Consider the following 25,778-nt stretch of genomic DNA (forward strand, 5'->3'; position numbering starts at 1 on the left):
TTGGGGCGAGCGCTCGTTCGAGACTAACCGGATTAGGACAGCTGGTGGAAACACTGTCCCGTTCAAATATTAGAACCTACGATAGCGATTATGTGGCAGGTTGCTTCAACTAACTAGATGAACGCGAACAGCCAATTGATCGCTTTCTGTCTGCGCTGGATATAGGGGAATACCAAATTCTCTTAACGACGTATTTTAATACAGATTATTATTCGTTAAGAGCTATCCCCTTTGCGGCCCTGAGCCGCCTTAACCCCCCCGTTCGCCCACCAAAATGCGGTTCGACGTCAAGGTAAACCGACCATCTAAATCATTATATCCGGTTACTTAAAGGATCAAAGACCTTACTGACACTTGTTCATAGCGACAACTCTTTGCCCGCTCTGAGCGAGTTAAGGGGATCGATTTTCACCCCACAGAGCCATGGGTAAGTTTGCCTACAAACCTATATACTAGCTGTATGGCATATTGCTAACCATTGCTATAGATTTTGACGACATTGTATAGCGGTATGCTGCTATCTCCCTCCAGTACTACTAATTATACGGTCTGGTTGCTGATATTCCATCCCTAGGACATGTCTACATTTGGTCTTACGAAACCCAGGTAAGTGTTTCTCATGATGCACTGCTGCCCACTTGTCCAGAGCACTGATGCTAGCCTATTTCAGTCGATTATCAAAACCTTCGAGCTTACTGATGTCCCTGTACGAGCCGGCCGATTCATTGCCCGAAAAAACTGGATTGTTTGTGGCTCAGATGACTTCCAACTGCGAGTATACAATTACAATACCTCGGAGAAGATTATATCCTTTGAAGCGCATCCTGACTATATTCGATCGATCGCTGTTCATCCAACGCACCCATTTGTGTTGACAGCGTCAGATGATATGACCATCAAGTTGTGGGACTGGGACAAAGCATGGAAGTGTGTGCAGGTGTTTGAGGGTCACAGCCACTACGTAATGGGTCTTGCCATCAACCCAAAACATACCAACACATTTGCTTCAGCCTGCCTTGACAGGACTGTTAAGATATGGAGCTTGGGCTCACCTAATCCCAACTATACTTTGGAAGCACACGAGACCAAGGGTGTAAACCATGTCGAGTATTACCCACAGGCTGATAAGCCATATCTTCTCACAACCTCTGACGACAAGACTGTGAAAGTCTGGGATTACACCACAAAGGCATTGATTGCTACCTTGGAGGGTCATACTAGCAATGTGTCTTTCGCCTGCTACCACCCTGAGCTCCCAATCATTATATCTGGCTCTGAAGATGGAACCATTAAGCTCTGGCATGCTAACACTTACAGGCTAGAGCAATCTCTTAGTTATGGCCTAGAGAGAGCATGGTGTGTTAGCTACCAACGTGGCAAACAGGGAATTGCAATGGGCTTTGATGACGGAGCCGTAGTTGTTAAGATGGGCAGAGAAGAGCCTGCCGTATCTATGGACGGGTCTGGTAAGATTGTCTGGGCTAGACACAATGAAGTCGTTTCTACTGTCATTAAGGGCGGTGACTCAAGCTTAAAGGATGGTGCCCCTCTCACTTTACCCACCAAGGATCTTGGGTCCTGTGAAATATACCCGCAGACTTTGGCTCATTCTCCAAACGGAAGATTCGTTTCGGTTTGTGGCGATGGCGAATATATCATTTATACTGCCCTTGCCTGGAGGAACAAGGCCTTTGGCCAGGCTCTAGATTTTGCATGGGGATCCAAGGACAATAGCAACGATTACGCCATTCGGGAATCATCAACAAGTGTTAAAATATTCCGAAATTTTAAAGAGAAGAGTGGTGGACTCGATGTTGGTTTCCACGCTGAAGGCTTGAGCTCTGGTGTCCTCCTCGGAGTCAAGGGCCAAGGGGGCATTGGAATGTTTGACTGGGAGACTGGCAACCTTGTTCGACGGATAGAAGTTGAGCCTAGAGCGGTTAGTAACTTACAAGTATATCCCAATGCTATATTTCAGCTACTGACATTGTTCTTAGGTGTACTGGTCTGAATCGGGAGAACTGGTCGCCCTTGCATGTGAAGATACATTCTATGTGCTCCGGTTTTCACGGGAAGATTATATTGCGGGACTCAACGCCGGAGAGGCTGATGAGGATGGTGTTGAGGCTGCGTTCGAGGTGGTTACGGATGTTAACGATACTGTGCGCACCGGTGAATGGGTTGGGGACTGTTTTATTTATACAAACTCGACCAACCGATTAAACTACCTGGTTGGTGATCAGACTTACACGATTTCACACTTCGACCAGCCGATGTACCTCCTTGGGTACCTCCCACGCGATGGACGAATTTACCTTACAGATAAAGAACTCACTACCGTCTCGTTCGCACTTTCGCTTTCTGTTGTTGAATACCAAACTTTGGTGCTGCGGGGGGATATGGATTCTGCGACGGAATTGTTAGAGGATATTCCAAAGGACCAGATGAACAAAATTGCCCGATTCTTGGAGGGTCAGGGCTATAAGGACCTTGCCCTTGAGGTTGCCACTGACCAAGAGCACCGCTTTGACCTTGCTCTTGGGCTCGGAAAACTTGACATCGCCCTTGAAATTGCTAAGGTAACGGATGTTGAACACAGATGGAAGACTGTCGGTGATGCCGCCCTTACAGCTTGGAATCTCTCCTTGGCTGAAGAATGCTTTACAAACGCCAAAGATTTAGGATCTCTGCTTTTGTTGCACTCATCCAGCCGCAATTCCGCCGGCCTTGAAAAATTGGCTGAGCAAGCAAAGCAGGCTGGGTCACATAATATTGCATTCTCTGCTCTATGGCAGCTGTCTGATGTAGACTCTTGCATTGACCTCCTTGTCGAAACAAACCGCTATGCTGAATCTGTCTTTTTTGCACAGACATACAAGCCTAGTCGTACCCCAGAGCTAGCAGTCCAGTGGAAACAGAGCCTTGAAAAGAATGGCAAAGCCAAAGTTGCCCGTATTATCGGTGTACCACCGGGTGCTGAAAATGCCGATGATGACTTGTTTCCCGAATGGGACAGTTATCTAAAACTGGAGGCAGAAGGCGGTATAAAAACGGCGAATCTGATTGATGTTGATGCTAATGGTGATGATGAGGCAGACACAGAGCAACCCGCAGACGAACCTGTAAATGGGGCTTCTGAATAATTATTTATGCATTTTGATTTTTCACCGCAACCTGAAGTGTTGGAAGAAGTTAGGGGCTGGGGGAAAATGTAGTTTGACTTAGATTATGAGAACAATTCTATGAATGAACAGCTCTTACGTTTCATTTCTGCATTCAAATTTGCTGCTGTATTTGATTTCAAATGTACATCCTACATGTAATTGGAAGTCCTCTACATCAGCTCGGATTTATCTGGGCAGGGTTACTAGCGTACGTGAGTTAAAGCTCAAGTTGAGCTTCCTGAAGGAAATGCATTATGCCGAGTTGAGTCAATGTGAGAAAAGATTGGCCAGTTTACTCAATGTTGTATGGTATGGAGGTGACTAAAGAGAGACGCTCGAAAGGAATCAATCCTCCGTTCGCCAGAGTTAGAAAAACACAAGTCATGAAGGAAGCAAGAGCGGAAAATAGGGTGAGAGCAGCACTATAAAGCCAGAATATGGCCCTAAGTGCTTATCCACCCCTCGAGGAAATCAAACCAAAGCACTTAAAGAGTCAATAGAAGACAGGAAAGAGAAGGAAAAGAAATTGAAACCATGTCCACGAATGTGTTTCTCATCCTCGTGAGTGCCCATGTTAAAATCAAGTTGAGAAAGAAACCCATTCCGTAAAACAAATAGTAAAATAACGCACGGGGCTAGTGCTTATGGGGGAATGTTCTAAGGAAAGGGGAAAAGAAAGCAATATGATATGCAGGAATAAACATGAAAAGCTCCGTCCGCCCGCCGATGATATAGCAATGAAAGGCAAGTTAGCAAATTAGCAGAAAATAGTCAGAGGGAAAAGAGAACAGAACAATCGTTATGAGAATGGCTGAGAGCACCAGTGCAATGTGTAATCGTTGCCATCATTGCCTCTTGAGAAATTTAACTTCTGAGAAAGGAAATTCGTAGCAGTGATCCATGCATGCATGAGAAGTCGTAGAAAAGAAAGGAGAACCATGAGAGTATCGGAGTATAGGGAGAAATGTAATGAGAATGGTGCGTCCATGCTGTCGGTTTGTAGAAGAGAGAAAAACTCGGGTTCCATAAGTGGAGGCTGCTTATTCAGGGATGCTGCCAAAAGCAGGGTCTCTGACACTGCCACCTCCGTCGTTTAAACCTGCAACTGGGCGATTGTAAGACCACCCTTCAAATGGCTTTTGCATGGTTCGAGAAAGTCCAGACCCTTCCTCGTAAGAGTCAACCGGAACTTCTGATGTGAATTCGATATCAAAGTTTGCAGTGTCACGGGCATCCGCCTAAGTATTAATGAGTAAGTGAAGAGCAGGTAGATATATGAGAAATGGTTAATACGTACCACGTTAGGGCGGAAACTAGGCTCATATTTACGCTGCAGCAACTTGCGCCAGTCAATGTTTGCAAAGAAATGATGGCCTTTGATTTCGCCAGCACCGCCAGCACCAAGGCGACGGTGGGGGTCTCTGTCAAGAAGGCGAGACAGAAGATCTCTCGCAGCCGCTGGGACAACTTCCTGATTGGGGAATGTGAGAGGGTCATGTAAAATTTTTCGATACATTTCATTTGTGTCCTCGTCATAGAATGGGGGAAGACCTGTTAACATTTCATAAAGGAGGACTCCTAAGGTCCACCAATCAACAGTTTTTGTATACCCGTGACCAAGGAGTAGTTCTGGAGCAAGGTACTCTGGGGTACCGCAAAACGCTAGAGGAGACCGGTTAACAACAGTGATAAAATGGTAAAGGGGCCCGACGTGCGTAGGATATACATACTGTTCGTGCGATCCTCGTCTTTCATGCCAAGCTTGCAGAGGCCAAAGTCACATAAAGCGATATGACCGCTATAATCTAAGAGGATATTTTCGGGTTTCAAATCTCTGTAGATCACTTTGAACCCATGTAAACACTCCAATGCGCAAAGCAATTCTGCTGTGTAGAACCGAGCTCTGTTGATATCGAATCGTTGTTCCCGTTGGAGATGATGGAAAAGCTCGCCACCGTTAACAAATGCCAGAACAAGATACAGTTTTTCCGGAGACTGGAAAGAGAACTTGAGTGGAACAATAAACGGGTTGCTAATTTGTGACAGAACAGATCGTTCGGCCAATGTATGCTCTACTTCGGAGCGAGATATGATATGGGCCTTTCGGATAGTCTTCATCGCATAAATTCGCTTAGTGTCACGCTTCCTAATATGGCAGTATTGGTTAGCCTCTATATAATGCGGTAGCATGGCTGTGATAGTCACTTACATAACTTGCATAACTTTCCCGAAGCTGCCTCTCCCGACAACCTTCAGGAGCTCGAAGTCAGCCATTGTCAGGCTACGCTGACGGTTTTCCACAAATGAAACTCCAATTTTGATACTTCCAGTGCCAAACTGTAAGTCAATCCACTCAGAGCCCAACTGTCCCAGTTGTTTCTCCTTTTGCGCAAAAGCTGCAGCAGCTTTTTCACGCTCCTTTTTGCTGGCTTTAGGATCTTCGACAAACCGACGGGGCTCTTCAAAGCGGGGGTTAATTTTACAAGCTCCGAGGAAAATATCGTCGCTGCGTCCACTCCCAGGGCGTGCAGCGGGGTTCCGAATATACACCTGAACGTTCAAATCCGTAACTCGAGAAACATCAAACTTGAAAGAGGTGTTGTCACCAGCCCACAGCGGGTTTTCTGGAGTCCCTGAAACAGAATCAACAAAGACCTGCAGTTTATCAAAATCCAGGAGTGCATATGGCAGATGTTTTGCGGAGTATCGTCCATGGTTTGTCGGAGCAGCATTTATTCCCCCACTTGTAGATTGAGGTCTCATAGCATGAGTGAACGAATTCGGAATATGTGACGCATGAGAGGAGCTTGGCCTCATCGAAGCAGAGTATGAACCGCTGGAGCCTTGATAGTGAGAATTGAAAACATGTTCGTAGTGAGGAGACAGTGAGAAGCCTTTTCCTTCGTGGAGGGTCACAATCAGAATTCCAGGCTTTAACGACTGGGTAGGCGAATTGGTGGTTGCATCTGAAGCAGCTATATGGTTATTAGTATTGACTGATATCCTGATAAATATAATTTAAAACCGCCCCTTATAAAGTAGGAGGGAAATAGACCTCACCTATGCCGTTAGAACTTGTGGAGGAAGACGCAGTTGGAGTTTTGCTAAGAGGCGCTCCATCCTCAGTTGAAGCATCTCCCTTGGGAGAAGAGCCAGTAGAGGACCGGCTAAACGTATTTGCAAGAGGCGCTAGGTGCGTTTCCTTAAGCTCTATAACATGCCTCTATTAGTATCTGTGAACCATGTCTTGAGACTAGGGCTAATATCATCTAGAGTGTAAATAGGGATATCATACTTTTGGTTAAATTCCACGACATCTTGAAGGGCAGAGAGTCTCAGTAATAGACAGGTCTATTAATCTGAGTAACTCAGATCTCCCCACAAAGGCGTCAGTATGATATCTAGAGGCTTTAAAGGAGGATATAGTAAGCCAGTGTTGGCTGGATGGCGTGTGTGGGGTTTATCGTTGGTAAAAAGGTACCTTTTACTATAGGCCATGCAAGTAAAAAAGAAGGAAGAAAAAGAATGGTTGGTTGATGAAGAAACAACAGAAGACGTCCTGTCCTCCCTGCTCACCAATTTAAAAGAAAGTAGGTGAACAGGACAGAAGTTGGGGGCTGGATGCTTTTGATACTTTGCTTATCTTCTTCACTTGTCCGCTCCAGACAGGTGACTCAGCAAACTGCAGTAACGGAATAACCTTAATGCGTTTTAGAGTTGGTCAAAGCCACATCAGTCATGTGAATTAGTGACTAACTATATTGGGACTAGAGCGACACGGCGTCCGTCATGGCCAGCTTCAACCTCAAAAAGAGGTTTTGACCGGCTAGACATTGTTGATTCTCTACATTGCTCTGCTGGAATTGCACTTGGCCTCGTTTCAACTCCTGAGATTATCCTGTGGTAAACATAGCAGTTATATCATTGCCAACAAATATAATCTATCGGACAAAAGTCACCGCATAAACCGTACCTGCATCGGGACGCGTCAAGGGAACCTTCCAGATCCCTCACTTACGACTACCCTAGGCCTGGTTTTAGACACTTGATATTAGACACAGGGGGACTCCTGTCACCATACTTACCTCAACAGATGATGCGCAGACAACCACATCTATGGGTGTTATAAGAAAGAAGACCGCAGCGCGCGGTACAGATGGAGGAACCAAATACCACTGTGATGTCTGCTCCATAGACATCACATCTACCGTGAGATCTCTTTCGAATTTTTAGTATGACGGAACTGACAACGTGATTGTTAAATCAGGTTCGGATATCATGCGCCCATAGTGCTTGCCCCGAGTACGATATGTGTGTTCCTTGCTTTGCGCGCGGGTCTACGACGAAATCCCACGATCCTCGAACACACCCGTACTCTGTTGTCGAACAAAACTCGGTTCCAATATATGATCCGGATTGGGGGGCCGACGAAGAGCTCCTGCTCTTAGAAGGAGCAGAAATATACGGTCTTGGGTCATGGGCCGATATTGCCGACCATATTGGAGGTTACCGTACGAAGGATGAAGTCAGAGATCATTACATTAAAACATACCTTGAAGGGTCTAATTTCCCTCTCCCCGACCTTGCCGACCCACACGACAAAACATTACAGGAGCAAATACCTAAGGAGGAATTTCAAGCGCGAAAGAAGCGGCGAATACAAGCGCGTAAAGAAGCTGCCAAAGCTGCGCCTCCGGCAACACCGAAACAAAAGCCAACTGCCTCAGTCCCTGCCTGCCATGAAGTTCAAGGCTACATGCCAGGTCGACTTGAATTCGAGACCGAATTTGCTAATGATGCAGAAGAAGCAGTACAACATATGCAGTTCGAACCCGGTAATGGCCTTAATGCGAACGGCGAGATGGATCCCGAGATGGAACTCAAGATGACGGTGAAAGATATCTATAACTCTCGGTTAACAGCAAGAACAGAACGAAAGAAGATCGTATTCGAACATAACTTACTTGATTATCGTAAAAATGCTGCTCAGGAGAAGAAACGGACGAAAGAGGAGCGAGACCTTTTGAACAAAGCCAAGCCGTTTGCTCGGATGATGAACCATGAGGACTTTGAAGAATTCACCAAAGGCTTAGAGTACGAACATAATCTTAGGCTTGCGATTGCACAGCTCCAGGAGTGGAGGACCATGGGAATTGGCGACCTTAAGAGTGGTGAAAAGTACGAGCAGGAAAAATTACAGCGAGCTCAGCGCTCTGTTCCGCAAGGATCTTTCGATCGTTTTAGTACAGCTAGGCCAAAAGCTCCAGCCGTGGCTGAAGGGCCATCTGCTGCTTCCCAATTAACATTACCAGAACTTCCACTCCGACTACAGCGGCCGGGCTCCTCTAAGGCCAACCCTTCTGAGCCACCACCTCTGAATGACTTTGACAAGGCCCTTGCAAACCCCAGCTTAGCAGGCACTCCCGCTCCCCAACCAGTGAAAGCTAAGTATACCGTTCCAGTGATTACCGGACTGGTTCCTTGGAAATCCGAGAATGACAATTCTCCAGACCTACACCTGTTGACGAGGGATGAAGTCGAGCTCTGCAATGTCTTACATTTGAACCCCAAGCCCTATCTGGCTATCAAGGAACATCTGCTTAAAGAAGCGATGAAACAAGGCGGCAACCTAAAGAAGAAGGACGTCAAATCGATGTGCAAGGTGAGAGGACACTTTTCCTTCAGCACGGGATTCTTCTAATGTGCTTTTCGCGTTGAATATTATATTTGCTGACCTTACACTATTTCTACTTAGATTGACGCTCAAAAATCAAGCCGCATTTATGATTTTATGGTCCACAGTGGATGGATTTCAAAGGCATGACATTACATATGATGACTATATACGGAATTTGAGGTATCATTATCATTACTAGCCTTCTGGTATTCAACTTGTTCATCGTGTCTTGGCCCTGTGTTGTGGTTTCCCGCCTTCGCTGTAAATAAGCATGTCATGAAGGCCAAATACTCCCATGATTCATCTAGCTTGGTGTGTATGATTTCGGCTTTGTCTAGCCATTGCTGATCTTAGATTACGACATATCCAGAGTGAGTATGGATAGTTCCCGGTCAAGAAGTGCGTAATGCGTGCCATTTGCATGGTTACTATTGCAATTATAGATAATGCCTTTACCAACAATTGTGGGTTTGGTTTGTTACTTATCATGATGCTGTGCGACTCGGGAGCAATGCCCCTTGTCCCACGCTTGTTTACCATGGATCCCTCTGTGCTATCTTCGAAGGACCAAATAAATTGATCCTATGTACCTCGTTAACATTCCCGATGTCCATGTGAGCGTTTGAACTCAATGGTGACTTGCTGATTAATCATCCGAACCAACCTCGACGGATCTTCATACTGCTGGGTTAAGGACATTTTCTCTCTTAACACGTCTAGGTATACCAAAAGAAAAGAAAAAGTGAGGAGTAGCAAAATACAGCACACAACTGTGACCTTCTCAGTTTACAATCGGTCGGAGTGAAGATTTAATGCGAATCGTGTTACGAGACACCGCAGGCCTGGAGAACAGTCAAGATGAGGGGAATGATTTCTTCTCAAGATGTCGACCCGATGACACGCACTAAGGTAACCAGGCCTACTATGTAAAAGCATGGATTGCCTAAAGCTAACCTAGAAGCAGATACATTGGCCTAGTATGAGCAGAAGAATAATCACTGACAAGTGGGCAAGAAGGCATGACAGAAAGGAGTAAGAGGACAAGCTAGACGTAACATATGAGCTCTCTCATAGCTTCCATGGCATGTCCAAAGACTTGGCTCTATATCTTGCTGCGCCTACCACCGCTAGTTTACGCTGCGGACAACACGCCTGGCGGCTCAGGAGGAATATGTCCCACTCCACTAATTCTTGAGCTACTTACGTAGTAGCCTGGGTTTTATTTCAGGCTATCATGGCGTGCTTTGTTAACCTTAGAGTTATTGTATTACCGCTATTGAGAAGCGGATCTTCTCTTTCGTTGCGGTTATACGACATGTTTAAAGCTACAATTCTAAAGTCTATGCGGGATGTTGCTTCTCATTAAATATCCTTATACCCCTGAAGTGATATGTTTGCAACCTCAAGCTGAAGCTATCCGGAATTCTACCAATGATTAAAGCTTAGACTGGGATGTATTAACACCAGCCGCGGGTGGTTTGGATTCCTGATAAAAATGCTGTTACTCACCCACGAATCTTGATTTTATCTCAGAGGTTCCTGCGCGATGATGTGGCGGAGTATATGTGTTTATGTTGGACAAGCACGAGGTATCATACCTGGATTCTCTTGTCCATATTTCAATATATGGTCGTACCTGTCTGCTTCCCCTCACAGCCCGGATAGCGTCAGAACCTTGCTGTCAAAGACGTTCACTTGTCCTTCACACGCTATCAACCATTAGCAGGGGCTTACTATGTATTACTCTCTCTGATGCTACCACTGAGCTGGGTGAAGCTGAATCGATCTCAATGCTAGACATTTCATGAGCCGAAGGAGTTTCTCCCTAGTTTATGGCCAAAAATGAAGAAGAAAAAGGGGGAAAAAAAGGAAAAAAAGGAAAGAAAGATTGTTTGAATGGTTCTGCCCAGAATTATGATCTCAGACATCTAAATCTATGCCGTGTTCCTGCAGGACTAGGAAATCTCCATACCGACGCGTATCTTTCTGCCAAAGTGCACAGTTGTTCCACAACAGAAGGAGAACAGGAACAGCGATTGAAGATAGCCCAGGAACAACCTACTTTAATGTGGGCACCCACAGGATTTTGTGCAGCGTCTCTTCGAAACTGCAGCCAGGTTCTTCCTATAACGTATAAATTATGTTTGGACAACCCGACGACCAGGTATTTGTAAATCGTGGCATCTGAAACCCCGCTCTACCCCATTTCCATAATCTTGAAATTCAGATGGATAAGTGTATTTAAATGGTCATCGAGGAGCTTTAATCTGTGATGGATGATTGTTGAAGCAGCCAATTCAACTCGAGGGCCTGGCACCAGAGAAACCTAGCTACTCTGTTTGAGCTTCATTTTGACCAAGGTACGTATCTTAGTAGTGGATTTATACTCTTGAGAAGTTTATGCTAACAGGTGATGCTCGGGAAGGTGATTCATTACAACATACAAGATGCGTTTTGATTCTCTGGTCTACCTGTCCTTCGTTGGACTTGCTGCTTCTGCGGCAATTAGTACGTTTCCGAATAATCATTAGCAGCTCCATCTTCAAAAATTGACATATTCGTTATAGACCTTCGAGGCGTTGGTGATAATGCCCATTTGAACCATCGTCGGCAGCCGCAATTAGGCGGAGTCGGTGGGCTTTTGGGGGCCCTCGGAGGCCTAGGAGGAACCCTCGGGGGCCAGCCGCCAACCGCAAACAGCGCTCTTGACGGTGCCTCAGACTTGGATGCCCTCAATGCACTGGAAAAAAATAGGAGCCCAAGCCCCACCGGCATGGCAAGCGAAACTGAGGCAGCTCCCATGGGAAGCGGTTCTCCTGATTCTCTTGCCACAGGTGCAAGCCAGGTGGCGGTTGCATCTCCAACCCCAGAGAGTGCACCCATGCCAAACTCACCAGAAGCAAGTCAATCCGCATCTAAGCCAATGCCCTCAATGTCACCTAGCGGCCAACGTGATGATGAAACCCAGCCAATGACCCCCCAAGACCAGTCCCAACCCATGGGAGGTACGCAAAACTCCATGGCTGAAGATCCAAGGCAATCAGCGACCATGGGAGATGAGACAACGCAACGCCAAAATATGGTCAAGCAGCCAGAGCAACCAGAGACCGTAGGCAACGAGGCAGAGCCAATGCCCGAATCTCAAGGTGAAAGTGCGCCTATGCCGACTACCAGCGCAGAGCCTGTTGCCAATGGCCCCAGCCCACAGGAATCTGGTATGCCAGGGCGCCAACCACGCCCTTCTACACCACAAAATGAGAAGATGGCCTCCCAGCAATCTGTGTCTCCAGCGGCTGCTAACACTGCCTCCGCCGCAAATGATCCAACTCCCACACCTTCTTCCCTCTCCCTCTTGGATATCATCAACTCAGATGATGACAGACAATTGGAGGGACAGGCGTTGGATTCATTAAAGGGATCTGAAAAGTCGTCCCTTCCAGCCTCTGCCGCTAGTGGACAACCTACACCTGACTCAGCATCGCCAATGGCCTCGGTTGCTGCTGTCAGTGGACAGCCCACACCTGCCTCAGTATCGCCAATGGCCTCGGTTGCTGCCGTCAGTGGACAGCCCACACCTGCCTCAGTATCGCCAAATGCATCGGGCGCTGCCGTCAGTGGACAGCCCACTCCTGCCTCCGCATCACCCTCATCACAAGACAGTTCATTTTTTTAGACGATCGCGGGTGACTGAGCAGTAGCTCCAGAGTCAATGGAGGAGCAGAATAAAGAGGTAATTAGGGGGATAAGGGAAGCTCCTTTTTTTTTTATCGTTTCTATTAGAAATGCCACTGTCTTGCCAGTGTCGTTTTCAAAGTTACTGAGTTAATATGCAACAAATTGAAATAGTACTATCCTTTCTCTCTCGGAGGTGGAACAACCCAAAGACCACCTTCAGCTTCATAAGGGAAGATGAACATCTTGCCTGCCATTCCTTGCCTTGTTATTCATATTTGTACGCTTCTGTGTCTTTTCATACTGAGCTTGTACGAACCAATACTGTCGTTAACTCAATGCAACGAGATCTTATACACCGAATGCATCGATGATGAATAACTCTTAATAGGCAAGTGACATCTTATTCTAGATTTTTAATGCCCCGATAGCTCTCTGCGTTTCCCTTACCAATTGACACCCCCAAGTTACATTAGCAAACATCTTGATTGACTCGGAAAAGAGCTTTCTGGGTGCAGTAGGCACAAAATAAATATAAAAATAAAATAAAATTCAGAATGGGTGGATAAGCAAGCGAAGTAATTGATTCATTTTCTTCCAAGAACTATGCGTAAGAGTATCAAAGGGATGTTCGTCCTATATTAGTCCTGGTCACTCGACTGTAGACAAAGTGGCAGGGTGGAAAAGACGCAGTTTCTGCTAAAAACTGTATGGGATTGTTCTTCCACTAGACCTTTAAACGAAGTATACATCTTGACCATTGAGGGAAAGAGGCACAAGATGTTGGCAAAGTTGTGGTTCAGGTAATGTTCAGTCATATGTCTCATACCGGGTTCAACAAGCAGCATAGAAAGAAAAGTCATAAAAAATAGCTATCATTCTGACAGGAGGATGCTCTCCTTTTCTCACACAGTATCAGTATAAACCAGTGAAAAGATATGGGTTCGTAAGCGAAGATACTGCTATAACGAGTCAAAATATTGCAGTGACATCCCGGGTTGCTTTCTTCTGTTTGTAGTCATCATAATAAAGCAGATACATAATTGCCTTATTACACAAGGATGAATATAATAAATATCTTCCCAGGCGTGGGACGTGGTCATTCCAAGCAGTTGGTTGATGTCTTGAGTAAGAAAGAAAAGTCGAAGTTTTTTTTTCCTCTTTAAGTGCCCTCGGGTCCGCCTTTATTTTAATCCGATAACCACGTGATCAGGTACATGACCACATTTTATATCAGCTTTTTGGTTTTTCTTCTCCCTTTCTTCCTCACACTTTTATGAAATATTATATTTCATGTGAACGCACATAATCAACCTCCAAATTTCCTTTTCCCTATAGGATGGCCAGGTCAGATTGCGTACTAGATGAATATAATGAAGGATACTTAATGGCATCAGGACCTACTACGCGATATGTTTTGGAGCCATCCGCAGTTATGACATATATTTAATTGTTCTATTCTCAAGATATCTTTATTTTCTACAACTTCTCTGGCCTGTACTCAGCCTATGTCATTCTTATTGAGGATGGCCGCAGCTATGCAGATCGCAATAACTTTACCTTTATCGCTGCAACTTTGATCTCGGACGTTCACGAGGCATAAGAACTATGTAGACTACACGTTTATTGATCAGGAAGGGCAGTTTCGTCATTGGTAGGGACAAAAACGCTATTTAAAAAATGGCTTCCTGGAGTAATTATACTGTTACTGTATGCATACATGAACAGCATAGCCATTGGGTATGTGGTATATAGATATGATATATGGACATATGCACAAAATTATCATCATGACAGCATCAATCATGCCTAGGCTGCAGCGAGTAATGGCAGCAAGTTAGAGAGGAAGGTTGGGTAGTTAAAAGGTCATCGCGAACAATGTTTAGAGTGATTCGTTGAGACTGGCACCTAATGTGAAGGGCAGCCTAGTTATTCTCCATTGAAGTTTCTGCAAACTCCAGCCAGTCTCCAGAGGTGGCTCGTTTCCAGAATCGTAAAGAGCCGTCATCACCGGAAGAAAGCAGACAATCACCTAGAGGGGAAGGTAAGTAAAAACGCATAGTGCAGTACATCAAAGCGTCAATATGGCGTATCGCGTACCTGAGTGAGAAAATTTAACTTGCCAGACATCGAGATGTTTGCTATCAATGGAGGCAACTTCTCTAAAAGTATGCTTAAACGGGCTCTCGCTGGTCTTTCTTGTGTCCACAAGCGTCCCCGTTGTCTGGCTTGCAAGTGCCGTCCCAATTCCAGACTGGGTTGAGGCTCGAGACGTAGCATTTACAGGCCCAGTCTGATTGCTGTTCGCACTGTTTGTGACCGACGTGTATATCTCAAATATTTTGATGGTGCCATCCTTGGATCCACTACCGATTATATCAAACCCGCGAACAGATCCATTCGCCCACGCAATGTCTCGTACTAAGCCTGTGTGGCCAGTCAACTCAATGGCGTGATAAAACTTCCTATTTGAAGCCATTCGATACACCTTGACGGTATTCATCGCAGCGACGACTAGGGACAAGCTTTTGCTATCCCAAGATGGCATGACCATATGAGTCATGTCCATAGGATCATGGTGGAACTGGACTTTGAAGCTCGTCTCATCACCGCGTGAGGGTTCTGAGCAAACGCGAAACTGGTCGAGCTGTTGCCACTCTGAGAGATTATCTGCACCAATCGGCTCCAGAACTGTGAGAAGGCCGTCACGAGTGATTAAGGCGAGCCAGGATTCCAGATCAATGTTTCGAAAGTCTAGCGAGACGTAGGGCGTACGAATGGGCGAGGTAAGACGGAAGATATTCCGGAAACGTCGTCCAGAATTGCGAGATTGCGTAACATCTTCTTGCCATAGTTTAAACTTCATATCCTCCGCCACGGTACCTATATGTTGGCCGGTGAAAGGGCCGTTCCATGCTGCCTGTTGAGCGCAGTAAGTGTGAGCAAGCGGATCTCAAAGAGGGCCAAAGCAGATGTAGCTCCCTTGACTTAACTTACGTCTCGAATTTCCGCATCATGTGCTCGCCAAGTATCTACGAGCTCCCAGCCATCGTCCTTTTGATCCCATACCTTTATTCGATGGTCCGCAGACGCAGTTAGGATGCGATTACCATAGAAGTTGAACTTGGTCACTGTAACCAAGTCCCGGTGGCCGGCATCAAACTCGGTGAAAGCTGTCATCTCCTCGGTAGTCGCGTGCAGTGCCTCATCGCTGCTTATAGCAGGGATGATTCCTGCATGAAAAAATAAACTGCTGCGCAACTTGGCCTTGTCGCAAGTTAATTAATATTACAAGCGTTTTGCGGGTTGAGGTTGGACCTTGCTGTGCTTGTCACGTGATAATAAGCGCCGTGATTGGTTGCTAAACTTAATTTGACGCCAAAAGGACAGCTTGCGCAACTCAAAATTGATATTTAAGCGCCGGACTTTCTGCAACAGCTTTTTTTTTTTTTTTTTTTGACAGATGCGTTGGTAGATTCACGCGATGTGCATGATATGACGTCGATAACCCTCAGTCGTAGAGAGACATGGGGTCTCATTGCGTTGTCGATAGCCTGTTCAGCTGTTCTGGTGAAGAACGCGCTGCAGGATGGAGAGCCTTTGGTGGCTTCACTTGCGTTGTCTGGAATCGCCTTTGCTGCTACCTTTAGCCTCATTCGGTGGCTTGGGAATGTGTTTATGAAAGCCGGACTGAAAGGAAAAGATATGTCAAAGCTTAAGAAGATAGAGATGTAAGCCACACACAATGTTGGTTCATAAAAAATACACTGCTAATACCAAATTTAGACCAGAGACCATGGGTGCTGTTGTTGCGGTTGTTTACATACTGATTCTTATCGTGTTTATTCCATTTCCCTTTTACAAAGATCTCGTGGCCGCAACATCTGGTGGAGGGAATCGTGATATACCATTGCCAATTCATCATGTGGAAACCGGTCGCTTTCTACACAAGTTTCCTCACAATAAGGTGATTTCCTTTCTAATACTTAGAGAAAAGTGGGCCATAAAACTAATGCAATCGCTGTAAAGCTCGCAACCTATCTTTCTGGGCTTCTCTCTCTGCAGTCAATAGTAATACTGGGAATAGGTGATGATCTATTAGACATTCGGTGGCGGCACAAGTTTTTTATACCCGCCTTTGCCGCAGTACCGATGCTAATAGTTTACTTTGTCGACTTTGGAGTGACGCACGTCATAGTACCAGTCCCTCTTCAGGATTATCTAGGGCCATCCCTCGATCTGGGTTGGATGTACTATGTGTATATGGCTGCAGTCGCTATATTCTGCCCGAACAGTATTAACATGCTGGCTGGAATCAACGGAATCGAGGTCTCACAGTCCATAGCCATAGCCTGCCTGTTGATAACCAATGATGCCCTGTTTCTATCACCATTTACCCCATACCCACACCCGGCCACGGACTCCCACCTCTTCTCGATGTATCTTCTTCTTCCATTTGTGGCTGTCTCACTGGCATTATGGTGGCACAATTGGTATCCCTCTAAAGTTTTTGTCGGGGATACTTACTGCTACTTTGCTGGAATGGTCTTTGCCGTCGTCGGAATCCTGGGCCACTTTAGTAAAACTTTGCTGCTATTATTCATACCTCAGATCTTCAATTTCTTATATTCTACACCGCAGCTATTTCATCTGATACCTTGTCCACGGCACCGGCTGCCGAAGTTCAACCCGCGAACCGGTCTGATGGAACCATCCGTCACCGAGTGGACACGCCCGCCTCATGCAATAATCGCAATGAGCCTCGATCTCCTGGACACGCTATACTTGGTGCGCGTCAAGAGGAACGAAGACGGGGAAATTATCGAGACGACAAACCTGACCTTACTTAATCTGTGGTTACTCTGGTTTGGACCGTTGCGGGAGGATAAGTTGGCGATTCACATTGTTGGCGTCCAGCTACTCTGCGGTGTGGCAGCACTGCTGGTCCGACACAAACTTGCCTTGTTAGTGTTTAGAGAGGATAACCGCGGGCCCGGATTTGTATATAGCTCCGTATAGACTTCATACCTACTAGGATACACACATATCATACAGTAACAAGATAGAAAATAACATTTGAAAATAGCCGCTTCCGAAAGCGGCGGCCGCAGCCGGGGTGAATGTGCGTCTCCTACCGCCTCTTGGCATAACTTGGCCAATCGGCGTACGTCATAATTTGATGACCGCCGATACCGGCTTCTCCCCGCCGACCAGCTTTATGGCCCAAGCTTCTTATATATAAAATGAAGAGAGAGTGCAAGAGAAAGCTTCAGGTTTCCGATTTCAAGTTCAACAATCTCTCCTCTGTCTCTCTTACTCTTCTCCTTCTCTGCAGGCGAGATTTTACACGGACTTTGCCGCAATGCCTGCCCCAGATAAAGCACCCAGGACGCTGTACGACAAGGTCCTCAAAGACCACATAGTAAATGAGCAGAAGGACGGTACTATCTTGCTGTATATAGGTACGTACATTGCTACACTATCATCCCTGTTGCTTTAGCATTGAAGTTGGTAAACTAAGACATGTGTGCTGGAATCCAACAGATAGGCACCTTGTGCATGAGGTCACGTCTCCAGTAAGTCGCATGCTATCAAAGCCCCTGCACCTATAGTTGTGCTATTAAGGCTAACCCTTTCCCCACAGCAAGCCTTTGAAGGTCTGAAGAAAGCCGGGCGGAAGGTTAGGAGGCCAGACTGCACCCTAGCTACAGTGGACCATGTAAGCATAGAAGTTTTGTACTCTTGGGATTGGGTGTTCATATTACTGACGACATTGCGTTGGACAGAACATTCCTACGACTTCCCGTGAAACATACAAAGATGTTGCAGGATTCGTTCAAGAGTCTGACTCTCGACTGCAATGCATGACCCTGGAGGAAAACGTCAAAGAGTTTGGTGTTACTTACTTTGGACTCGGCGATAAGAGACAAGGCATTGTTCACATCATCGGGCCTGAGCAAGGGTTCACCCTACCTGGCACCACCGTTGTTTGCGGTGACAGTCATACCTCCACCCATGGAGCTTTTGGCGCATTGGCATTTGGTATCGGTACAAGTGAGGTGGAACATGTTCTTGCAACCCAGACCTTAATCACCAAGAGAAGCAAGAACATGCGGGTGCAAGTAGATGGCGAGCTTCCACCAGGCGTCAGTAGTAAGGACATAGTTCTATACGTGATTGGCGTCATAGGAACTGCGGGTGGTACCGGTGCGGTTATCGAGTTCTGCGGCTCTGCCATCAGAGGACTTAGCATGGAAGCGCGCATGTCAATTTGCAACATGTCTATCGAAGCCGGTGCTAGAGCTGGTATGATTGCGCCTGATGAAACCACGTTTGAATACTTGAAGGACCGACCTCTCGCTCCAAAGTACGGGAGTGCAGAATGGAAGAAGGCAGTGGCCTACTGGTCCAGCCTAAAATCCGATGACGGTGCCGTTTACGATAAGGAAGTCTTTATAGATGCAAAGGATATCGTACCAACGATCTCGTGGGGAACCTCACCTCAGGATGTTGTCCCAATCACCGGTGTTGTTCCGAGCCCTGATGATTTCTCAGACGAGGTCAAGAAGGCCAGTTGTTGTAGAGCCTTGGAGTACATGGGCCTTACTGCTGGTACTCGAATGGAGGATATCCCCATCGACAAGGTGTTCATTGGCTCATGCACAAATGCGCGAATTGAAGATCTTCGAGTTGCTGCTCATATTGTGGAAGGCAAGAAGATTGCTTCGAACATCATGCGTGCAATGATCGTTCCTGGATCTGGGCTGGTTAAGCGACAGGCCGAATCCGAAGGCCTTGACAAGATATTTATTGATGCCGGATTTGAATGGAGGGAGGCCGGATGCTCCATGTGCCTCGGCATGAATCCTGACATCCTCTCCCCTCGAGAACGGTGTGCCAGTACGTCAAACAGAAATTTTGAAGGTCGACAGGGTGCCGCTGGCCGGACACATCTGATGTCTCCTGCAATGGCTGCCGCTGCCGCGATAGTAGGAAAGCTGGCTGATGTTCGCAAAATCGCGTCGTCAATTCCAATATCGCAGAAGAAATCCTCACCAAGGCTCGAAATACACGCTGAGGTAACCGACGAGGACGAGCTAGATCGGATCCTTGATTATCCCGAAGACAATGAACCCCACACCAACACCTGTGCTGAGAAAACATCAGCCGGTCTTCCGAAGTTCACAACTCTAAAGGGAATTGCTGCCCACTTAGACCGAGCCAACGTTGACACAGATGCCATCATTCCCAAGCAGTTTCTCAAGACAATAAAGCGCACTGGCCTTGGAAGTGCCCTTTTCCACCCTCTCCGATATAACGAAGATGAGTCGGAAAACTCGGAGTTTGTGCTGAACAAGGGGATATATCGCAACGCCAAAATCCTCGTCAGTGGTGAAAACTTTGGATGTGGAAGTTCTCGTGAGCACGCCCCCTGGGCTCTGCTTGACTTTGGAATCAAATGCATTATTGCACCATCTTTCGCCGATATTTTCTTCAACAACACCTTCAAGAACGGAATGCTTCCGATTTCCATTCCTGATGCATCTATTATGAAGAAGCTAGCCGATGAAGCTGATGCTGGCCATGAACTGGAAGTTGATCTCATTAACCAACGTATCAATGATTCTGCAGGCAACAAACTCGCAGACTTTGATGTTGAGGAATTCCGAAAACACTGTCTTATCAATGGCCTTGACGACATTGGCTTGACGATGCAGATGGAAGGTCTAATCCGCAGATTTGAAGGCCAGCGGACACGAGAAACACCGTGGTTAGACGGGAGCGGATACCTGAAGCGGCAAAATGGCAAGGAAACAGGCCCAGCCATGGTAGAAGCCGCTCCTGTTCCCAAGACAAATAGAGGTGAGGTCAAGGGTGAGCCGTTGGAGTGGTGAGAATGGAGCTGAAGAAAACGCTATGCATTTCCTTATGTCAATACAATAATACCCTCCGCCTTGTGAAATCTACGCGCGGCGTTATCATACATAACTGCACCATGTTTCGGTCCCTATTGTTTCAAGTGTCCATACGTTTTGACAGAGCTTAGTCTGTATATTTAGCATCAGAACAAAAATCAAGAGCCTCAAATTTTAAATCTTGTTTTATTGGACTGATTTACAGTTACCGTCTGATTTACAATGAGAAACTGGTAGATGGTACGCATTATGGAGAATAGGTTCCCCTTCCTGCTGGGGGCTTAAGACGAGGGTTGGGGCCTGGTATGTTAAGGGGCCCTCTAGCTCTCTGGGTAGAGAGGTTAAAAATCCAAGGAGTAGGTGTAGGAACGTTAAATAATAGGCACGTCCCTAACTATATATCAGCTATGTAGTAGATGCCCGCATTCTATGCTTAATTACTCTTTGGGTAGAATATATCAAGGCCGTTATTCGTCTACCTGAAGACTCGCACTTATTCGTGAAAAGAGCCAGTCTACTATTCAGCGCCATATTTAGCCCTGTATTCAAGGAGATTCTTCAAGTTCTCTTTCCCAATATCGTCACCGAGCTTTTCAATGATATCGTTCAGCCCCAGCACCGCACGCACAGGGATCGAGTCTCCCAGGTCCCTCTGCGCAGCACCAACCGCACTTTTAGTTTCAGTATCACTGACCCTCTCCTGCCTATCCAGTAAGACCAGCACACCAACCACAATGCCTCCTTCTTTCTCAATAATGGCAACAGCTTCTCTCAAGGCAGTTCCGGCGGTGATAACATCATCTATAATGACTATCCGTTTGCCCTTTAGAGGAGCTCCAACGATATTCCCCCCTTCACCGTGGTTCTTGGCTTCTTTTCGGTTAAAAGAGTAGCTGACATTGTTCCACACACCCTGGGTATCCCGGACACCTAGCTCGTTCAGAACAGCGGTGCAGAGGGGTATACCTTTGTACGCGGGTCCGAAAATGATATCAAAATTGGGGGCAGCGGCTTGGCCTTCCTGACTGGAGACGAATGGTGAGCTAGATAATACTGAAGCGCAGGCGGAAGCTGTGGCATGCAGTAGCGGCGCGGTATGTAGGAGGGTAGTGGTGAAGAAGTAGGGCGATTTTCGGCCTGATTTGAGAACGTAAGAGCCGAACGAGAGGACTTTACTGGAAATGAGGATGGAGAGGAGATGTGATTTATAGTCGTGCGACTGGCTCGAGTCCTGTTTTGACATGGCGAGTTGAAGGCTGATCGTATGTGATTGTTGCCCTGGGGAGAAAAGGCTGTATGGCGGGGTATTTCTCGCAGTCGTTCAAGCGGGGCGTGCAATTGGGGATTTATTCGATGTCTGACTGCTGCAGGGTCTAGTCTGTAGCAGCTGCAGATGCAAGACAAGTCAGCTTTTCAATGACTTCAGGACTGATGAATGGTTGATGTTTTCTTCTCTTTTTCTCACCAAAAAAAAAAAAAAAAAAATCCCACTTCCCTTTTAGGCTTTCTGCCGCTCTCCACCGTCTTCTTCTTTCAACTTCAACGTTTCATTTTCTGCTTCATCAACTTCATCACTTCAGCTTCAGCTTCAACTTCAACTTCAAATTCAACTTCAAGTACGATATGTCTTCTACTGATGAACTGACGCCTCCCGCACCCCATGCGGGGCTCGAGCAAGTAATCCCGCACGTGCAAGCTCACAGTTAACAACGCTGCAGCCTCCTTTAAAATACCGAATATCACGCTGCGTAACTTATTTTAGAATGCTGATTTCTTGACAGCGAGATCCTTGTCATCAGGATTATAACTCTTCTGCTGCAATTCACCTGCAGAAGGCGAGAAATATTTTCATGCTGACATCTGACAGGCTAGGGCAAACAGGAGAACCGATCCATATCCCCGTCAGCCATCGAACCTGGAATGATGACGACAGGCCCTTTCTGCCTTGCCCTAGTATTATTGGAGGGTCATTGACGGTCACGGTGGAAGCCCTGGACTTCGTATGCCCTTTTTCCGGCGCCAACAAGGGCAACAAGAACAAAAACTTGGACGAAAATCAGATTGGCCTCCCGCTTTCCATCTGTTCAGCCGTTCATCTGCAGGCCAGGAACCCTGGAGAGCGGGACGGGACAATGGCGTATGTAATAACTAACTAGTTATAGCGGAGGGGTAGGGAAAAGACAACAGCAGGAAAATTTATTGATAGCGCAGCGCCGTCGACAATAACCTAATAAAAGGGCCGACAGTTTATACATAGTCTATCAGCAATTGAACATCTCACTCCTTTCTATTGAGCGTAGATCTGCCCTTTAAAGGAGAAAAAGAAAGAAAAAGGGCTTGCCTGAGGAGGTCCCGCTCTTTGAGAAACTGACCATATAAAAAAAAGGTCCCCCCCCTTTTGCTGCTCTCCCTTTTCCTCAACTTCACCATTAGGACACATCGACAACTTCTTCCTCTCGAGCTCTTCGTAAATCTGTCTCCTCTGAACAGACAAACACACAAAACTTCGTCGCTGGCCTTCTCCTACTTCTTCTCTGCTCATCATTCCGGTCAACCTTAATAGCTTTCAAGAACTCCGGTTCGCCCTTTTCTTTTTTCTTCTTCCCCCCCAAAAGGAGCTTCCTCCGCCATCTTCAACTTTTTTTCGACAAGCTCCAGATAATCGCTGTATATGAGATAAAAAAAAATAGTATATCTACACTATATGTTGCGCATACTGGCAGACAGGTGGGCACGCAAACGCTACTTTGGTTGAGATTGCCCGAGACATAACAGGCAGAAATATCGGACCTTTGAGCTCAGCTCGGAGGCTTTTTGGGCCCTTTTTCACCTGTTCATTCGGCCTATTTACTCTACTTGTTCGCTAAAAGGTATACGAAGCCTGGTCAGGATCAATTCATCTTCTGCTCCCCCCTTTCTTGTCTTCTATTTTTCTGTTTCTCTTTAAGTCGGTGGAGGGTCTCTTACCGATTTCGGAGGGAAAGGATAAACATCCAGAAAGCCGTGTGAATTGCACCAACTGCTGGATAACTCCTGGTGAAAGAGACATCTTCTTTACCTTGCTTTTACTGTCATCGCTGGTTTGAGTGAAAGAGCTAACCGTTTTTTGTCTCCTAGCAAATTTTAATCCAAGATGCATATCAAAGACAAATTGGCCCTGGCAGAAGCCACCGGACGACCAGGTATCTCCTTTGAATTCTTCCCTCCAAAGACGGCACAGGGAGTACAGAACCTGTACGACCGTATGGATCGTATGCATGGACTTGGGCCATCTTTCATCGATATAACATGGGGTGCAGGAGGCCGACTGGCGGAGCTTACCTGTGAAATGGTCCATGTGGCTCAGTCCGTCTACGGGCTGGAGACCTGCATGCATCTCACCTGCACGGATATGCCAAGAGAGAAGGTTGATGAAGCTCTACAGAGTGCCTTCAAGGCCGGTTGTACCAATATCCTAGCTTTGCGAGGAGACCCGCCTCGAGAGAAGGAGTCGTGGGAGCAGACCGAAGGTGGATTTCGATACGCCAGAGATCTTGTCCAGTATATCAGGGAGAAATATGGCAACCACTTCGATATTGGTGTTGCCGGTTACCCCGAAGGGTGTGAGGATGAAGAGGACCCTGAGTTATTGATGAAATACTTGAAGGAAAAGGTAGATGCTGGTGGCACCTTTATTATCACTCAGATGTTCTACGATGCGGACAACTTCTTGGACTGGGTGAAAAGATGTCGCAAGGCTGGCATCACGGTGCCAATTATACCCGGTATCATGCCCATCTCGACCTATGCTGCCTTTATTCGTCGAACCAATTGGGTCAAGTGCAAGATCCCGAAGGGTTGGATGGAAGCCCTTGAGCCTGTGAAGAATGATGACGCCGCCGTCAAGCAAATAGGAAGGGCTCTTGTCTCTGAAATGTGCAGAAAACTCCTTGACAACGGTATCAACCATTTGCACTTGTACGTTCACCACTCACTCCACCTTATATTTCGAAGTTTCCGATGAACTAATTCCTTTGCAGCTACACTATGAATCTTGCACAGTCAACAACGATGGTTTTGGAAGAGCTAAACTTGAAACCTTCCACCGAAACTCCTCTCCAGAAACCACTGCCATGGAGAAAGTCTCTGGGCCTTGGAAGAAGGGAGGAAGATGTTCGACCTATTTTCTGGAGACACAGACATCAGTCATACGTTGCGCGGACACAGTCTTGGGATGAATTCCCTAACGGCCGTTGGACTGATTCGCGATCTCCTGCCTTTGGCGAACTTGACGTTTACGGCATCGGACTCAAGGGTACTAATGAACAAAACATCAAGCTATGGGGTGAACCCAAATCAGTCAAAGATCTATCAGATATCTTTATCCGCTTCTTAGAGGGTAAACTCGACAGACTACCATGGAGCGAGAGTGCGATCACCCAGGAGTCAGATATCATCAAGGATGACCTGATAGCCCTCAACAACAGAGGGTTCCTCACCATCAACTCACAGCCTGCGATCAATGGAGCTAAGTCCTCACACCCAATTTATGGATGGGGCCCAAAGAATGGTTATGTGTATCAAAAAGCCTACCTCGAGCTACTTATCTCTCCCACACTTATTGACGAGGTCATTCGACGAATTGAGACCAACCCGGACCTGACATACCATTGTATCAACAAGAATGGAGAACTAAGGACAAACTCGAGTGACACACCTAATGCTGTCACCTGGGGTATCTTCGCCTCCAAGGAAGTTATTCAGCCTACAATTGTAGAGACGGTTAGTTTCCTAGCGTGGAAGGATGAGGCATATAGACTGGGAGATGATTGGGCCAAATGCCACGATGCATCAAGCCCCAGCAGGAAAATTATTCAGAATACGATGGATACTTGGTACCTCTTCAACATCGGTAAGTACATATTTGGCCCTGCCAACTTAATAATAGATCACCTGCTAATGCAACGCTCCTTCTAGTGAACAATGACTTCCATAAAACTCATGATATCTTCGACCTATTCAAGGGCCTGGTCCTGAAGGACCTCGATACTGAAGTCAGTGGAACCCAGCCAGCCTCTGAACCAGTGAAGAACGGTTCACACCCAGGGGCTCCCGCCTCGACGTCAGAGAATCAAGCCGTTGCAGCAAACTAAACTTGCTCTCACTGCAACTCTCATACCCCTAACTAACTCATCAAACTATCCATCCTACCACCATTCTAAGATCCTCTATTATTCTTTTCTTGGCTCAATTTCAACTTACCTTCTTCAAAATACCCCATTCAACATTCGTGTTTTCTATTCTAAGGCATTTGTTATTTGGTATCGTTTATATGTTATTATCCCTTCCATGGCTTCACTTCTAATTTCT

The 25,778-nt window shown here is 46.4% G+C and overlaps 9 protein-coding genes across 9 annotated transcripts; 6 read left to right on the forward strand and 3 right to left on the reverse strand.

The window, feature by feature from the left end:
• Positions 1-274: 274 nt before the first annotated feature.
• MCYG_02214 (coatomer beta' subunit) lies at positions 275-3,143 on the forward strand (the record flags this gene model as incomplete). The annotated part of the gene is made up of 6 exons (XM_002849234.1): positions 275-292; positions 365-427; positions 488-509; positions 575-606; positions 647-1,939; positions 1,998-3,143. The coding sequence occupies 6 exons, from the start codon at positions 275-277 to the stop codon at positions 3,141-3,143; spliced, it is 2,574 nt and encodes an 857-aa protein (XP_002849280.1).
• A 1,061-nt stretch (positions 3,144-4,204) lies between these two features.
• Positions 4,205-6,481, reverse strand: MCYG_02215 (serine/threonine-protein kinase gad8; the record flags this gene model as incomplete). The annotated part of the gene is made up of 6 exons (XM_002849235.1): positions 4,205-4,402; positions 4,462-4,826; positions 4,895-5,310; positions 5,374-6,139; positions 6,225-6,374; positions 6,460-6,481. The coding sequence occupies 6 exons, from the start codon at positions 6,479-6,481 to the stop codon at positions 4,205-4,207; spliced, it is 1,917 nt and encodes a 638-aa protein (XP_002849281.1).
• A 472-nt stretch (positions 6,482-6,953) lies between these two features.
• On the forward strand, positions 6,954-8,988 carry MCYG_02216 (transcriptional adapter 2; the record flags this gene model as incomplete). The annotated part of the gene is made up of 4 exons (XM_002849236.1): positions 6,954-6,979; positions 7,226-7,373; positions 7,432-8,826; positions 8,920-8,988. The coding sequence occupies 4 exons, from the start codon at positions 6,954-6,956 to the stop codon at positions 8,986-8,988; spliced, it is 1,638 nt and encodes a 545-aa protein (XP_002849282.1).
• A 1,685-nt stretch (positions 8,989-10,673) lies between these two features.
• Positions 10,674-12,887, forward strand: MCYG_02217 (uncharacterized protein; the record flags this gene model as incomplete). Its single annotated transcript, XM_002849237.1, has 7 exons — positions 10,674-11,011; positions 11,069-11,110; positions 11,134-11,241; positions 11,279-11,349; positions 11,409-12,500; positions 12,534-12,662; positions 12,688-12,887. The coding sequence occupies 7 exons, from the start codon at positions 10,674-10,676 to the stop codon at positions 12,885-12,887; spliced, it is 1,980 nt and encodes a 659-aa protein (XP_002849283.1).
• A 1,551-nt stretch (positions 12,888-14,438) lies between these two features.
• On the reverse strand, positions 14,439-15,790 carry MCYG_02218 (nucleoporin seh1; the record flags this gene model as incomplete). Its single annotated transcript, XM_002849238.1, has 3 exons — positions 14,439-14,545; positions 14,614-15,433; positions 15,511-15,790. 3 exons carry the CDS (start codon positions 15,691-15,693, stop codon positions 14,439-14,441), a joined length of 1,110 nt encoding a protein of 369 aa, XP_002849284.1.
• Positions 15,791-16,008: 218 nt separating this feature from the next.
• On the forward strand, positions 16,009-17,532 carry MCYG_02219 (UDP-N-acetylglucosamine-1-P transferase; the record flags this gene model as incomplete). Its single annotated transcript, XM_002849239.1, has 3 exons — positions 16,009-16,244; positions 16,300-16,480; positions 16,543-17,532. The coding sequence occupies 3 exons, from the start codon at positions 16,009-16,011 to the stop codon at positions 17,530-17,532; spliced, it is 1,407 nt and encodes a 468-aa protein (XP_002849285.1).
• A 343-nt stretch (positions 17,533-17,875) lies between these two features.
• On the forward strand, positions 17,876-20,408 carry MCYG_02220 (3-isopropylmalate dehydratase; the record flags this gene model as incomplete). Its single annotated transcript, XM_002849240.1, has 4 exons — positions 17,876-17,975; positions 18,058-18,089; positions 18,158-18,232; positions 18,300-20,408. The coding sequence occupies 4 exons, from the start codon at positions 17,876-17,878 to the stop codon at positions 20,406-20,408; spliced, it is 2,316 nt and encodes a 771-aa protein (XP_002849286.1).
• Positions 20,409-20,946: 538 nt separating this feature from the next.
• Positions 20,947-21,672, reverse strand: MCYG_02221 (orotidine monophosphate pyrophosphorylase; the record flags this gene model as incomplete). The annotated part of the gene is made up of 1 exon (XM_002849241.1): positions 20,947-21,672. The coding sequence occupies one exon, from the start codon at positions 21,670-21,672 to the stop codon at positions 20,947-20,949; it is 726 nt and encodes a 241-aa protein (XP_002849287.1).
• Positions 21,673-23,562: 1,890 nt separating this feature from the next.
• MCYG_02222 (methylenetetrahydrofolate reductase 1) lies at positions 23,563-25,561 on the forward strand (the record flags this gene model as incomplete). The annotated part of the gene is made up of 3 exons (XM_002849242.1): positions 23,563-24,386; positions 24,449-25,320; positions 25,386-25,561. 3 exons carry the CDS (start codon positions 23,563-23,565, stop codon positions 25,559-25,561), a joined length of 1,872 nt encoding a protein of 623 aa, XP_002849288.1.
• Between the last annotated feature and the right edge of the window lie 217 nt (positions 25,562-25,778).

This window comes from Microsporum canis, genomic scaffold, assembly GCF_000151145.1.
Source record: "Microsporum canis CBS 113480 supercont1.2 genomic scaffold, whole genome shotgun sequence".
Lineage (NCBI taxonomy): Eukaryota > Fungi > Ascomycota > Eurotiomycetes > Onygenales > Arthrodermataceae > Microsporum > Microsporum canis.